This window comes from Tenrec ecaudatus, chromosome 7, assembly GCF_050624435.1.
Source record: "Tenrec ecaudatus isolate mTenEca1 chromosome 7, mTenEca1.hap1, whole genome shotgun sequence".
Classification (NCBI taxonomy): domain Eukaryota; kingdom Metazoa; phylum Chordata; class Mammalia; order Afrosoricida; family Tenrecidae; genus Tenrec; species Tenrec ecaudatus.
This window is the reverse complement of record NC_134536.1, coordinates 62,477,501-62,494,837: the sequence shown is the minus strand read 5'-3', so window position 1 is coordinate 62,494,837 and position 17,337 is coordinate 62,477,501. Positions and strand designations below refer to the sequence as shown.

General features: G+C 39.9%; 1 protein-coding gene across 3 annotated transcripts in view; it reads right to left on the bottom strand.

Moving 5' to 3' along the window:
* WASF1 (WASP family member 1) overlaps nt 1-17,337 on the bottom strand; it is a 67,597-nt gene that overhangs the window by 16,767 nt on the left and 33,493 nt on the right. For all 3 annotated transcript variants that reach the window (XM_075554680.1, XM_075554681.1, XM_075554679.1), the window contains exon 2: nt 2,278-2,438. In XM_075554680.1, the coding sequence (XP_075410795.1) occupies nt 2,278-2,410 (133 nt within the window). In that variant the 5' untranslated portion in view covers nt 2,411-2,438. The remainder of the gene's footprint in view (nt 1-2,277; nt 2,439-17,337) is intronic.

Here is a 17,337-nt window from a genome sequence, read left to right as displayed (position 1 = left end):
TCTGGTCCACCTGAGGCTGGGGGCGATCTGGATCAGCTGCCAGCACACACCCTTCACACGTGCTGCTCCCGCCTACCTCACCGCACGCATTCCTCTGGCGACCTGCGCAAGTTGCTGCAATTCTGGGTGATTCTCATTTTCTTCTGCTGGGATAGGCCGTCCTGGTCCAAAGCTCCAAGAAGACACCAGCCCCGGGACGGCCACCATCTTTCCCACAATCAACCTGAAATTTCCCTTCAGAAGAGTGGTCGCCTGCTGGGGCTAACCCTGCCCTGCATGGGTCAGTCAGTCTTCAGGGACAAATGGTGTCTACTCTAAACCACAGCCACAGGCTGCTGCTGGGTGTGAATACAGGCCAGCACATGTGTGGCCCAGTAGAACTGTGTTCCATAAGGTTTCAAGGGTTGATTTTTTTTCCCCCAAAGCAGCCTCTGGGTGGATACGATACTTAGCAGGCAAATAAGTTAACAGTTTGTACCACCCAAACCCACAACTCAGAACCAGAGTCAATTCCAACTCACAGTGATTCTATAGGATTTCTGAGACTGCATATCTTTATAGAGCGGAAAGCCTCATCTTTCTTCCTCAAAGAACGGATGGATATGAACCAACATCCTTGGGGTTTCCAGTCCAGCACCTGCTCAACAGCACTACCAGTCCCCATTGTACCACTCTGGTACTCCTTAAAAGTGTTCTGCCAACCATTCCTCCTCAAATCTTGCAGACCCACCAACCTGTTTCCCAGTATATTTGGTGTACTAAATGGACTGAGGGTTTTTTCATAGAGAGACCTCATGAAGAAAACATATAGTAGGGGGTAATTTGTTTGCTTGAATCTGTTATCCTGGGCACTTCATGGAGAGGGAGTGGGTTCCCAAGGAGAGAAAAGAGGAAGTTTGGAAAGTAAGTTGAAGAAGTCAAGAAGGCTGCTTAGAAGGATTGCTAATACTGAATTTCATGTTCTCATTTCCTGGCTACTCAGAAGGCATTGAAATGAACAAAAAGCATTTTAAAGGGGCTCATCTTCTTCTTCCTCAGAGAACTGACTGGGAACTCTGTTCTTAAAATAAGTTGTATGATTGTTTTTCCTACAAAGTGCTATTATCAATGATGCAGGAATCCTAAGGTCTGTTGGTCTATCTCTTTCGCTTAGGGTGGGAAAAAGTGAAATTGTTTTAAGCATTTCTTACAGAAGCTGAGCAAGGTCCTGCTCGTAGCAAAGTTTCACATAAACCAGAAGTTAGTAACAGAAAACAAGGAGTCATGTGGTTACGCTAAATTTGAGATACTTATCATAAAAAGATATTAAAATATAGCTGGTGACATTTAGAAAGGGCAACAGTCCTGTGATAAGACTGGGATCCTCTGGACATTTTCAATTTGTTTCGGTTGTTCTACTGTACTTTGCACAACACAACGGGTGTTCCAATACTGCTGAAAACGCAGGAGCAGCGTGGGCCCCAATGTCTGCCACGGATGCACATACATTTATAAGACTGCCAGACCCCAAACCCACTGCCACGGAGTCAATTCCCACTCACAGTGACCCTGTAGAACTGAGCAGAACTGCTCGATAGGATTGCCTCATTTGTTCCCCCGCCCCAGAGTGGCTGGTGGATTTTAACCACACACCTTTGGTTGACAGCCCAAAGCTTAATCCACTGTGTCACCAGAATGCCTTTGTATGACTACAGGTATTCTTTAACATATACTGGATCAAGCATTGATACGTAAATGGGTCTAAGGCCTCTATTTATTACTTTTGACAAATTCACAGATGAAACTCTATAAAGTGTGAATAAAGTATTTTCAAATAGGGAAAGCCTTACTACCTAAGACTAAATGAAAGGTTTGAAGGAATATTTAACAGCTTATTGGAATTTCATTTCTTTAAGTACAAGTCTCTGGGTGGCGCAAATAGCTTAGCAGTTTGCATCCACCCAGAGGCATCTGGGAAGAAGGGCCTGGCGATACTGCCTGCAGGCGCACAGCCTGGGAAGCTGACGGAGCAGTTCTACTCCGCAGCCCCCACCGGCTGCCAGAGTGAGCGTGGCTCAGTGCAGCTCACCAGGGTCTCACACGAGCTCCACAGTTCACAAGGGACTGTGAAACTCAAGATTCCACTTAAAACGATACATGTTTCTCAGGATAGCTTTGTATTCATCACACCAAATGCCAACAAAAAAAAATCAATCCCAAGAACATGTTCATAATTCTCTTAAGGCATAACAGTCCAGTTTGAGAGGAGTACTGTTATTAACAATAAAACATACTTACTTAGGCTACTTAGTTGTCTAATTATATTTGCCAAGGAAATATTGGTGACACATTCCAGTTCATTCTTAATCCCTCTGGGCAGGGCTGTGTGGCACAAGTGCCTTGGGTCGATGTTTCTTTTTACTAATGGCATGTTGACATCAACCTCTGTGCCAGTTCACCTGCAGGAAAAACAAAACAAATATTCAGTTCCATGTCTTTAAGCCCCTCCCCACCACAAAGCCTGATTCTGACTGCTTTAGAAATTGTCCCAACATAATTTTTAATGTAGAATTCGTGGTCAGATTAGAAAAAAAACTAACAAAAAACTACATTTCCTGTTTAAAAGCAAAATAAACTGTACATGGAAAAAACCAACTGCACATGATTTATCATCTTTTAACCCATCAATATGGAACCTTAGGGTGAAATTCCTAATTTAACAAGATAAATTCTATCTTAAGTTGTTAATCTGTTAGAGACTGCCGTTCCAAACACAATGTCCCATCGACTGTGCAATCTTCTTGTTCTAAAGGCAGTTGCGTTTGTCTGCAATTCAAAAACTAAAACCATCCCTACATTTCTTCACATCTTTCCCTGAGTTCTGAGCAATCAAGTGGTCTCCCCACGAATGCAATTTTTAAAATAATTTAACTAAAATCTTAATGATTTTATAATTAAAAAACAACAACATACCAAACATTTTCAGGGGTTTAATTTTAAATCTTGATATAGAGTTTTAAATTAAGAAAATAAAATTAGCTATAATACTGCTATAAGTTTCATGTTTAATGAATAAGTATATTAAAAGTCCCCTACCTTCTTCTTTTTTCAGAGGAGATAAGAAAATTAAACGACTGAAATCTAAGCATAACAAAATAGACGGTAGAATTTTAAAATACAGTGTACTGGGTCAGTATCAATAATACGTTCTCTGTTGGTTCCGTAGTAGAATTCACTCCAGGATCCAGGGGGAAGAAACAGGTTTGATGCCTGGCCTATGCCCCTCAAGGGCAGCCACTACTTGTCTGTCAGTGGAGACTTCCACAGTGCAACGACGCTCAAGAGGTTTCAGCAGAGCTTCCAGACTGAGGGAGAATGCAAGGAACGATCTGGTAACTTCCTTCTGAAAAACCAGCTCTGTGGAGCACCCAGTCCAGTGCCGTGGTGCCTGCGACCCACACAAAGGCAGCTAACAACGTGGCTTTAAGAATGTACTCGTTGAGTAGAAATTCCAGACCAAGCTCATTACTGTACAGTCAGTCAATGCCAACAGAAAGCAACCCTAAGGAGCAGAGAAGAAATGCCCCGTGGGTTTCTGAGACTCTAACTCTTTACTGGAGTAGAAAGCCTCATCTTTCTCCAGTGGAGCAGTTGGTATTTTGAATTACTGACCTTATAGTTAGCAGCCTAACACATGCCCCCTACACGCCACTAGGGATCCGTTTTTTTTTATTCAAAATTGTTGTTATGGTTGTTGCTAGGTGCTATTCAGTCAGCTCTGACCCACAGAGACCCTATGAAATACCATCTGGTCCTGTGGTGTCTTCACAATTGTTCTTGTGAGAGCCACCTTGTTGCTGCCACTGTGGTAGAGAGCCTTCCTCTTGTTTGATGCCCCTCCACTTAGACAAATATGTATTAACTTGTAAATACTATCATGTGTTACTTAACTTCCACAATACACTCTGTGAAATAGCTTTCTAGGCCTTGGACTTTGAGCAAAGGTGCCTAAATTGCAGATAACAGTATTCAATGGTTTTCCACCTTTGTGTTAATAACCTTTGTTTCACTTCCAAATGGACATTCTTTGCTGTTCGGTGCTTTCACTAACAGTTTTGTGGCATGGAGGAGTTGTGATGCACTTCAAAATAGTATCTTTAAAAGAAAATTAAACAGAAGTGTTCCAGACCCCGAGGAGACAAGTGATACATGAGCCTGGGTGCTGCTGTCTATGAGCGGAGCTGTTCCATGGTAAGCTTCATAGCTCTACATGCATGCAGCACGCAGGCACTGCTGTGTCCACTGCACCTAGTTCCCCAATCAGGATGTCTGATCTCTATTACATACGTGTATGCATGTGTGTAAAAATGTGTCTATTCAGACACACATGCATCCGTGCAGTTGGATGTTGCCCAAAGGGGTGTTATGCAGTACATGACTGTGTATCATGAAATCGATGAAATACTAGAAATCACCCAAGTCTGACATTATAGAGATTTTATGACTTTAGAGATAAGGGGGAACCATCATCTAAATTCTTATTTTCAGGACTGAAAAAAGAAATCCTTGTAAAATTGATTTGTTATGTTTAAAGAACTTACAGAGTTAATTCAGAGGAAGATAATTTTTTTTAAAAGCTTGCCAGATTGGTAACATTGTTGAAGGGAATGCAAAATGGTACAATTGTTGTGGAAAACAGTGAAGCTGTTCTAAACTAAAAATAGAACTACCATATGGACGTAGCAATGCAACTCCTAGGTAAAAGAGATACTTGTACACCAATGTTCATTACAGTATGTTTACAATAGTTAAAAAGTGGAAACCTAGATACCCATAAGCAGATGAGTGGCTAAATAATGTTTACATACATACAACTAAATATTAGTCAGCTAGCAAGAACAAAGAAGTTCCAGTGCATGCTACAATATGGGTGGAGCTTGACGACATGATGCTGAGTGAAATGGAAAAGGTGTCTATGGTTCATGGAGTATGGAGTTTCTGTTCATGGTGATAGAAAAATAGTATTAAGGGCAGGACTGTACAGCTGATTAATGTAATTTCTGTCCTTTAGTTGTACACCTGGCAAAAAGTTGAACTGTTAAGTCTGATACATTTCCATCAACAACCAAGACTCACTGCTGAGGCTGATTATATACAACCAAACACCTCACGGGATATTTCAATCCGTGGCTTGGAGGTTAGAGTCATGGTCTCAATGGAACAACTTAGTTAACTAGCTCGTGTGTTCTGCTCTATCTCCTAATTCATTCAACAGTGCCGATTTCACTGCAAGTAGCCATCCAAGGCAAAGGAAGGGCAGTCAGGAATTGAAGATAAGGAATGTGTAGGTAGTTGCCTCCATGAACAAGCACCTCTTTTGCCCGATATCAGAACGGATGGTGCCCAGTTATCTATTGCTGAGCATTTTCATTAGAGATACTATCCCAAACCCAAAGCAAAGCTACTGCCACCTATTCAATTCCGACTCAGAGTGACACTCTGAGACATCGAAGAAGTGCACCCTCGGGGCCTCAAGACTTTAAATCTTGACAAGAACAAACAGCCTCATCTTTTTCACATGGAGTCGCTGGAGAAAACTGCTGACCTACTGTGCTACAAAGGTGCCGTACAGAAGAGTCTTAATCAAAAGGAGGGAAATGCAGAACAGACGTTCAGAATCTCATAGAATACAGTCCTTCTGGAGTCAGGGAGGCTGGACAAATTCCTGAAACTATTGCCCTGAGATCTTTAAAACTTGAGTTGAAAATCATCTCTAAAGTCTTCCTAAAATCAAACAACAGTTTAGCTTAAGTAGTAAAGAATGTCTGCCTTGAGCATTGTGCTCTTTTAAGATGGACTGCAGTGGGGTCAAAGCCCCAACAAGCACTTGTCAAAGAAGATGGAAACCATAGGGGAGTGAGTATGTTAACAGGGGAAGAGTACACTGGAAAAGAATCATGAGGATGGCTGAGCACCTTGATGAATGTAATCAACGATGCAGAATTGTCCACGTAGAGCTTGGTGAAGTGATGAATGTTCAACAACAGAAATAAGGTTTAAAAAAGTGCCATGAAATAATTACAGCTAATCATTGCTTTATGGGTTATATAAAGAACATAAAAATTAAAATTATTTATTATACCAACAACGATGAGTGATTATCCTTTATATGTCAGTCATATGTCAATCAGCTAATTAATTTATAAACACTTCAGAATGTTTCTGAATTTTAAATATAGCAGTATTAAGTTAAATAATTATTCTAGTAAAAACAATTTTCATTGTTTTAGATTATCTAAGAGGGAATTTTTGAGGAATCAGATACTTCATTTATTTCAGTCATGTAAGACTATAGGTGTTTAAATTGTGCTTTAAAATACATTTAAAAGGACGTTGTTTTAACATGCATCAAAACCAGAATTTTTATGTCTCCTCTCTTTAATCCATGCGCTCCAAATTGTTGTTACTGAAAATAAGCGACTGCATTAAAACACACACACACACACACCCCACTTGGATTTACTAATGAAACAGAACCTTGTGAAAAACAACCTTAGGACTATATATATGAGTGTATGTACATATGTGTGTAGATATTTCCTTTGGTTATAAACAGTACACTTTAAAACTGCTCACCCCTCATGAACCTGTAAACTTCTAGACACAGAGAGGACAAAGCCAATTTAGGCCCCACAGACGACAGCACTATCCACCACGCTCAACTCCTCCTTATAGGATTGCTCTGAGGTGCTCCAAGACCGTGCCATAGAAAAAACAGACGGTGGGCGGATACAAAATTCTGTTCTTCACCCCTGTATAAGGACCCTATTCAGAAACTTCAAAGAAATATTTAAGGAAAGATGGATTAATAAATAATTATATCTTTCATCTCAAATCAGAAGAGCGAAGTCCTCATTTTTGACAAGCTAAACTAAAAAAGAACACAATGCCGTACGACTTAAGTAAAAAGGAAATGAAGACCTAACTACAGTGCAATGCAATCCATTACAGTGACATTACTGTTAAAATCAAGGAGAAAATTGGGCGTTAATGAAATCAATAATAGACACTTCACGAGTGAAAATGAGATTCAGAATAGCCAAATTAGTAATAATACCCTTTAGACAACAGTAAATAATGTGATTCTATGTCAGTCTCAAAGAAAATGTGTATTTATTTTAAATTAATACAACCACTACTGAAACTTACTTGACAAGACATTACACAAATTAATATTGCTCGAAGGTTATATTTAGTGGTTTAAAAAATGCCAACTTAAACTGAAAACATATGTAAAACAAGATCATATGTACTAAAAAGCAACGACGTTAAAACAATATTAAGTATGTTTGTACTAATACATAGAAAACTGGCGCTAGCAACGTACTGCCATCCATCCATCCATCCATCCATCCATCCACCCACCCATTTAAGCACACATTTATTGTACACCAATGCCTCAGGCACTGTGCTAAGTGGTAATGATGAAGGGACGGCCCCAAATCAAATAGTCCCCCACAGATCTGCTAGAATCTAGCATCTAATTATAGTTGTAATAAGTGCAACGAAGCAAAAGTATTGAGTAGTATAAAACGGCCTATTTCCTGAAGGAAATGGCATTTAAATTGGGGCCAAAAGGATTAATAGGAGTTAGGTTTAGGGAGTTGACGCATGTCTAGTGTTTTCGTTCTAACTTAGAGGGTGCATCGTAGAAAAAGGCTTTGAATCAAAGAGGGGTTGGATGTACTACTAGCAGATATAAGAGCAGACCACCTGTGGCTGAAGTGTAGTAAACAGAAGTTGGGGATCAGGTCAAGTAAGACCTTGAAGGACTGGGTGAAGAATTTCAATTCTACCCTCATAAGAAAGCATTGCAGGGTTTTAAGCAAAGAAATGCCATGATTAGGACTGAATTGTATTTATTGTAAGTGCTCTACAGAGATCTGGGAGTGGAGGAAGGCAGAGCCAGTGCAAACGGACAGGTAGAAGATGACCACAGTAGTCCAGGTGACCGAGATGGTGGTCATCTGGTAATGTAGGAGAAGCAAGCATGTCAACTTTAAGATATATCCTGGAGGCACAATCAACAGGATTAGTGATTGGTTAGATCTAGAAGCAAGGCCCAAGTTCTGAGCTAAGAAAACATTTCTACAGTCAGTCAAAGTCTCAGAACTTATTTCTGAAGCAGATCAATTACTGTACATTGATACCACTCCACAGTCACACAATTCTATGGGATTAGGAAGAGATTTCTGACCAACTTTCTTAATAAATAAAACCAGATAACCGGGGTGATAAAATAATACAATGGTATTTGGGGCAAGGGGTCATAGAGGAATGACAATTTCTAAAGTCAAATCTAATTGAATATTTTAGTGCCTTTTCTCCCTTTAGCTTTGTTTCCATTAATCTCCTGTGACATACGCACACTTCAGATTTCAGTCACCAAGGAGAAATCTTCAATATACGCAACTGCGTTCTTCCCAGTATTCTTTGGTACTTGGCAACGTGAGTCCACTGACTTCCGTACTAGAGGGCCGGGGTGCGTACCAGATTCTGAAACTTCCCCACCACAACCCATTTGAAATGCTCAGACACCTTCTTTGTGTAGGCGACAGCATGGCATAAAATGGGAATCAGCACTTTTAACAACCCAATAATAATTTTCCCATCATGTGGCGGTACCCATCTCCTCATGTGTACTAGGATGGCTGAGGACCACAATGGCAGCAGCCATACTACTGTGTGGGAGTTGCCTATCTATAATGGGACAAATTTCATTCCTGTGTTGTTGAAATTTGTCATTCCAACTAAGGAGGTCAAAGGAAGCCTTTGAATATCTAAGGATAACTGTATCATGACACGTATTATAAGGGAAAAAATTTAATGTATATACTTCAAAAATTAAATAATTAGCAGCTTTTTGAAGGAAAAAAACTCTCTATGATTGACTTATTTTTATTACAATGTCATTTAACAGCATGCAAAAAATGAAACCAGATGTCACATCCTTATGGTGAAAACCCTTATATATCTATAAAACTAAACTCTATTTAAAAATCAAATATAGGCAAACTACACTGGAAAAACTCAAAATAACAGCATTGAATAATATGATGATGTTTTACTTTAACGCAATCATTGCTTGCTTTATCTATCTTGTCTTACTGCTCCAAACATTTCTTTTACTTATTTCTTGTCTTGCTGTTTCATAAAAGGCCACTTTTCTCCATTGCAACTACTGCAACATTTTTCATACATTACCTGTTGTTGTGAAGTTCTGTCAAGTTGGTCCTGACAACAGTGGCCCTGTATACCACAGAATGAAACTCTGCCCAGTCCTAGGCCATCCTACAATGGCTGCTACATTCGAGCGCATTGATATAGCCGGGAAGAACCCAGCTCATTGAGTGTCGTTTCTTTTTTGCTGATATTCCACTTCCCCAAGCACTAATACCATTGTTCAGAGACTGGTCTCTCTCGATAACATGTCTAAAGTACGTGAGACAAATCCTTGCCATCATCACCTCTAAGGACCATTCTAGCTGGACTCCTTCCCAGACAGAAGTGCTCATCCTTCTGGCAGTCCATGGCACATTCAATATTCTTCAGCAGCACCATAACACAAATCCATTGATTCTCTGGTCCTCCTTATCCACGGTCCAGTTTTCACAGGCATGAGGGAGTTGAACATATCATGGCGTGGGTCAGGCACACCTTACTCCTCAAGGTACACCTTTGTTCTTTAACACTCTAAAGTGGATAATTATCTGATTAGCATTATTTAGGCTTTACTGTGCTCAGAGACAACATTTATGTAGCAAGTGTGTGCCTTGTGCTATTGTCATCAGTTTGGAAGAACTAATTTTCCTATTTTGAAATGAGGGCTATGTTAATAACATAATAAAAAACAGAAACACTAAAATCATTTGACATAATTCAAAATATACATTTACTAAGTCATTTAAAAATCAATATTAGATAAGCAAACAAAAATTATCAAAGAAAATGTACAAACATCTAAAAATATGACCAAGCAAACTAGAGGTGGAATGATTTGCACAAGAGACAGGGTTAGGATGAGCACCAACTTTTATTGTGTTCTTTTCATCACACTGTATTCTTGCTTCTTTAATATTAAGCTAAATTTATACAATGCGCACTTTAACAGAACATTCTAGCAGTTCACTATTCAGGGATTAAGCAGAATTTCACTAAGGAAATATTTTTTTTCACAATCCAAAACAGATGAACCTATTTTTTAAAGTAGCAAAGTACATCAGCATGCATCATAGATGAGAACAAGTCCACCCACAGGCTCCTTCTGCACTTGATTTATGCCAAGATTTGGAAACGTTAACCCTCTCGTCCTCCCTTCTGCTTCTCTCCCATCTTCAGTCCAGACTTCTTCCCATTTCCAAATGATCTTTTTCTACATACCGTCTGCCTCTCACTCTCTGGAAGCCTTTATAAATAAATTTCAAATCATCATCAGCCTCAAACTAAAGCCATTGTCACCAGCAAAAACCCAGTCTAACATCTTATATCAACTGAGAGTTCCACTAAAACAGTAGCCAAGATAGAAATAGCGTCTTAGCGCCCTGACCTCGTCTTACCGTGCCCTGTTTGTGAGGGGCACATGTTAGCTAACATCCCAGCAAAAGCACTGGTGGCATCCAGCTGTTGGCATTGAGATGAAACAGTTTGAACACACTGGCGACCTTCTACTTACTACTAATCTACATTCCTATCCTGAAAGATATCAGGACAAATACTATTTTTATGCCCTGATGGTAGATATTTTAGTGATTTCCAAATTTTTACTTTAGTAAATATAAGACTGGTCTTAACTTTCGTTATCTAAACCATCATTGAAGTTTCTGGTTATTTCCTTAAAACATAAAATGTTAAAGTCCTTGAAATATTTTAAAAATTGATTTCCATAGGTTGTATATAATCTTCATTGTCACTATATATAAGAAGATTTAATACTCCCTCAATTTATGAGATTTATGAGACCGGGCAGGTAAACCTTTCTGTGCCTCCATTTCTTCATTTCTTTGCTTTTATCTCAAGGGCTTGCTGTGAGGGCTTCAATAGTAGCTAATTCGTGTAAAGCTTTTAGACAAGTCTCTGGCACACCAGCAAGCTTCCGCTCAACGCTATCATTGTAACTTCTCAACATTGAATGCTGAGACAGACTTGGTAGTACTGTACAACCTGACCCATGCTAAGTGGCAGCAAAGGTCTGCAAACAGCACGAGGAAGCAAAGCAGACCCTGACCCACATCTCTCCCAGACGTCCTACACGCAGCACATGTGGAAAAGGACAGCAGTTCCATGCAGGCTGGTGAGATGACCCTAATTTTAGGAACCAGCTAGTTCTCACTTAAGGGAAGGAGACGAAGATTGAGATTGGAGAAGAGGTTGAAAATAACTGTTCTGTGAAGTATGTAGGTCACAGCGACAAAAACCCTCTGAAGCAGAGGGGCAGACTTTGGGGAGGAAGAGAAATGGTTCATATGAGGAGATGCTCAAAGCAGTCCGAAGATAAGAATGCAGAAGGTAACAGAAAACAAGAGATCTGTACTGCTGAGAAGATAACAGCAAACAAAAGAGCTGCACTTCTGCTGTCTGACTTAGAGAAGCGCTGCTTTGAGTCATAAAGAAATGGTTTCTAATGCTTTGGAAGGCAGATGGGCACGCTCTTGGTTTGAGGCTGTAGTCCTGGAGAGACAGCGCAGCGGCACGCAGAAGGAAATATTCGGTCAAGCCTCACTGCGTGTAGTCCCTTCCCGCAGCTAATTATGGGCAGCACTAGGTAGATAGTAATCTCAGTCTGCGTCCAATCTGGTGCTTCTTCCACTGTCACATGCTGCCAACTTCTCCTAAATCTTATTCTTGGATTTGTTACTGACTAGTTGGAGTACAGAATCATTTTAAACACACTCTTATTTTTAATTAGTCTATTCACCGCTTGCTACAACCTGGTTCATTTGCTGTTTTCCTGCTTCTTCATGGGAATTTTCTCATCATTCATTATCTTGGCATTTTGCTACATGAGTTTTTGTCATTTCAAACATGGGAATTTCAAGGTGTACTTTTTCTTCCTGAACATTTCAAAAATGACCCCCCCCCACACACATACTGTTAATAGTTTCCATTTCAGAAAAACCTAACTAAGAATTGAAAGTTTGAATAAATCGTGAAAACCAACTAGTTCAGTAATGTTAACTCGATATCACCGTTATTCTGCTCTCACAGCAAAGGGGGCAATTGGTTACACGTTCCATGTATTTTTCCCATTCCTGAATTCTCCCTTGACCCTACACCTCCACACCAAGAAGAATCATGATCAAAAGGGAGAAAATGCAGTACAGAATGCCAAATTCTCATAGAATCCTGACTTTTAGGGAACTGAAATTTTTGAGCTTGGGTATTAAATGAACAAACTTCTCTTCTGAAGGAGAAAAAGATGACAAAGAGTTTACTTTTAACAGATGTTAGTGTATGTTAATTGAGCGGTGTGGAACGGTTGGCGGCAGTAAAAACTGCTAGGTCTCAGGGTATGCATACATATATGAAGGTGAGGCAAAAAGTACTACTAAAGGTCACAGAAACCCCTTTTAAACAAAAAACACAAAACATGACGCTACTGCTCTTCAAAAAAACCTGTAACTAGGATTCTACACTTCCAAAGGCAGTGTTTCCATCTCTTGGACGCTTCCTGGGAGAATTCGGTGCTCCTCTGTTTACACCAAATCAAAGCAGCAGTTTGGGCATCCTCAAGGGGCTCAAGTCATGTCCCTTCAAAATGCTGAGTTTGGGAAACCAAAAAGAAGTCCAAAAGGGGAAGATCAATCAGCACTGTAGAGTGGATGAGGTTTCACAATGAAATTCTCTTACGACGGCCCTGTTATACTCCAAGAAAGAGCAGGTGCGTTGGTCAGATTGGGGGCCAGAAATCATGGTCAGCCGCTTACTAATGCAGCTTTCAATTTTCTTAAATTTTCTTCATCAGAGAACGAGGACTGGTCATGATTGCACAACTCATTTTAAAGGTGATTTAACCATGGGGGGGGGGTAGAGAATGCTCTAAATAGATGTGATGCTGACTACAATCCCTCTGGATATGATCGAACAACTGAATTATTCAATTGTATGATATGGAAGTATGTTCCAATAAAACTGTTGGGGTAAAAACAAACAAACAAAATTAAAACAGTGATCATCTTGTGTCCTTGAGGAAATCTATCAGGACGGTCCCTTTGGATGCCCAAACAGTCACCGTAGCCTGAGCTGACCCGCCCCCTGAACTGCACTGGCCCAGCAGATCCCTTCTGAAACCTCTCCTTGAATGGTCACGCACCTCACACTGAGACAAGGGCATCAGAGACAACTTTAAGTATGCTTTGTTTGGGATGAATCTGTATTTGCAGAAACTGGAACCATAGCAGGAATACTTTTGTACTCACCCTGGTAGAAGGAGGATTTTCCCCCAAAACACAGAATTTAGTCTTCAAAGCTATGTATTCAAATTTTTTTTTTGACAAAACAACCGTATCCCCTTCAAAGTCCTCTCTATTACACTGAATACATTTGTCAGATCTGCGATTTCATTTCTGGAAACATTTTTCAATCTCTTCTGTTTGGATGGCTGACAGCACCTCCCTCTTTATCCCTTCACGTCTTCTAAGTCTTCTAATCACTGTCCTCTCATGTCCCTCTTCATTCGTGGAAACAAAAAGAAGGCGCATGGAGAGAGGTCAGGTGAGTCAGGTGTGTGGAGCAAGAGAGGCATGCTGCTTTTCGCCAAAAACTGGTGCACTGAGATGGCTGCGGGAGCAGGTGCATTGTCATGGTGGCAAAACCAGTCCCCACTATTATGCTACCTTTGCAGAATCTCTAAATAGAAAGTTTGATTAACAGTTTGACCTGGTGGAATGAGCTCAAAATGCACTACAAATTGAAATTTTCATCTGTTAGGGAAGTTGATGGACATCCAGAATGAGGTTTGTCATTAATCGACATTTCACTTTTTTTGAAAGGAGAAAACCACTGGTCTACTTGAGTTTTTCCTATAGTGTTGTCCTTGTAAGCCTGTGTTTAACATCACAACAGTCTCTGCAGCATTTTTCCCCGAGTACAAAACAAAATTTCACAGCCGCACACTGTTTTCTTAAATCAGTCATTCCAAAAATCACAACTCAAGCAAAACTGCTTTTACAAAAAAAAAAATTCACTGTGATCAGAGAACCTTCCCAGGTGACACCACTGGGTGAACTACATGGGAAAAATGTGTTCTACAAAAGTTCTGTCCAACGGAGCTATTTTCCGTTTTTGGGGGGGTTCCCCCTCGTATGTACAGCTTTAGTAAGTGCTGCCAAATAGCTTTCCAAAGTACTTGAACCAATCTACACTCTACCAGCACTGTATGAGAACTCTAGTTATTTGACATCCTTGCTAATGCCTGGTGTTACACACTAATAACTTGGGAGATTTCAAGCAGCACCAACTGCCACATTTGATTTTAAAGCTTCACCTATACCACCAAAATTCCTATTTCAAAAACAGTTGGCCATTACATAACAAGCAATTAAAATAAGACAAATGCATATTTGGGGATTTAATTATCTCTAGAAAATAAAGAAAAGCCCCCCCCCAAAAAAATAATAAAAAAATAAAGAAAAGCCAACAAAAATTTTCCACGTATCTCTTATATTCTATCAACTCCAAAATTCCAACTCTCTAAATAAAAACAGGTTCAGTAAAACATACACCTACAATAATTCACCTATTGTACAAGTTTAACGAAAAAGTCCTGGACCAAAAAACTAAACTCATTGCTCTTGACTTGATGCCCACTCATTGCAACCCTGTAGGACAGAGTCGAACTGCCCCGTGAGTTTCGGAGCCTGTCATTCTTGGGAGCGTAATTCCTCCCTTGGAGCAGCAGGTGAGTTTTTAACTGCTGACCTTGCGGATGGCAGTCCAGTTGGTACATTACACCACCAGGGCTCCAAAAAAAGATGTTTTAAATAGTAAGTTTAAATTCATAAATATTAAATCCCAAATACACAAATCCCAATTTAGAGTCAAGATGTTGTAAAACTTAGAAGGCAATCATTTTTATTATACTGCACTCCTAGCTATAGCTTACCTTTGTTTCTTTTTCATCAAAAGTGAAAACACAATACGATAAAGGTGTGAGGTTTGGTGTAAACATTTTAAGGCTGTGCTTAGTCTTGAACAAAGAAATACCATGCTGAATCAATCAGAGAAGTCAATCACTCTACATGAATTCATTTGAATCTCACAACTATTCCTTTGCAAAACATATTATTATATTTTTGGTCTGATTTTTAAGAGAATATGCAAGGAACTGTAAAATGCTTGTAGAATGAAAAAAAAAACCAGAATTTCCCCACAAGCTTTCTGAAATCCCTTCACATCTCTCTGTGTGTGTATCCACTACGTATCCATTACTTTGTCATTCTGTGGTGGCTTGCTTGTTGCTGTGACGATGGAAGCTAGGTCATTGGGATTTCAAACACCAGCAGAGTCTCTCAAGGTGAACAGGGCTTACCTACGCTTCCAGTCTAAAAGCAACTATGAGGAAGGGATCCATTTCTAAGGGATTACCCACTGAAAACTTGATAATGGCAGCAGAACTGTCAAGAGAGATAAAGGTCAAGGGAGTGTCATGTGTTGATGGGGCACAATGGAAAATTAGAATAAATGGCTGCAAATATCTAGTAATAACCAGAATGCTGAATGCACTAAGAATTGTTCTAGAAAAAATGGAAATGATCAAAAATGAAATGCATAACAATAGGTATCCTAAGCCTTAGTGAGCTGAAATGGACTACCACGAGCCATTTAAAATCAAATCATCATCTGGTTTAATATGACAGGGATGACACATTCAAGAGGAAGGCCATCACATTCATTCTCTAAAAGAACAGCTCAAGATCAAACCTGAAGGGCCATGTTGTGTGTGATATGATCGTATCTATACTCCTGCAAGGAAGAGCAGTTAACGTTAACACAATTATTATTCAAACTTACACCCCAACCACTAAACCTAGGGATGAACAAATTGAAGGATTCTACCCATGTTTTCCATCCGAAATTGCTGAAACAAGGTGCATTGATAATTATTGGTAATTGGAACGCAAACGTTAGAAACAAAGAAGGAGCAGGCCTTGTTGACACACATGTAGCCGGAGATTGTAAGACCAACAACAACTTCATTGAAAATGTTTTTCCAACAATATAAACAGTAACTCCGCACATGGACTTCACCTAATGGAATAGTTGGAGCATCATGAGTCTAAACAAGGCCAAAGACCAACTGTGCGGCAGACCACCAACTGCTCACATGTAGACATAGGATGAAGCTGAGGAAAATTAAAACAAGTTCACAAGAGCCCAAAATACAACCTTGAATTTAGAAAATATTTCAAGAATACATTTGGCACATTGGACATAAATGACAGAAGACCTGAGAAGTTGTGGGATGACATCTTCCTCATACATGATTGGAACAACTGACTGCCATCAAGTCAATTCCAACTCATAGAGACCCTGTAGGGCAGGGTAGAGCTGGCCCCGTGGGTTCCAAGACTGTAACTCTTTACAGGAGTAGAAAGCCTTGTATTTTTCCTGCAGAGCAGCTGATGGCTTCAAACTTCTGACCTTCTGCTTAGCAGCTCCATGTGTAACCTCTATGACATCAGGGCTCTTGTGAGGAAAGTAAAAGGTTATTAAAAACACAGGAAAGAAGGAAAGACCCATGTGGATGTCAGAAGAGATTCTCTGCAATGAGTGCGTGAATGTACAGTATTAAAGTAAATGGACCAAATGATGAGATAACAGACCTGAGTAGAAAATTTCAGGCATCTAGAAAAAAAACCAAGTAGAGTATTATCATAAAATGTATAAAGACCTGGAGTTAAAAAGCCCAAAGGGAAGGACACCCTCAACTTGTCTGAAGCTGAACAAACTGAAGGAAAAATTCAAGCCACAATTTGCAATACTGCAGGATTCCATGGGCAAAATACAGAACGATGTGGGCCGAGTTTTGCTGAAGGCAATTCAAAAAGAGTTGCAAGCCATACATCTGCAAAGAGATGCCAGAAATTCAAGCTGGATTTGGAAGTGGTCATGGCATGAGAGTAGTGCTACTTCCATGAAGACTTTAGGGAAGAACTCCAGGGAACAGTTAAGTTATAATTAAAATAAAATGAATTAAATGTGGTAGGTGGAACTATAAGATGACACCCATGGTTTCCAACCATGGTGCTATGTTAAAAGAGATTTTGAAAATGTAATAATGGTTAGTTTGTTGTCCTCCAC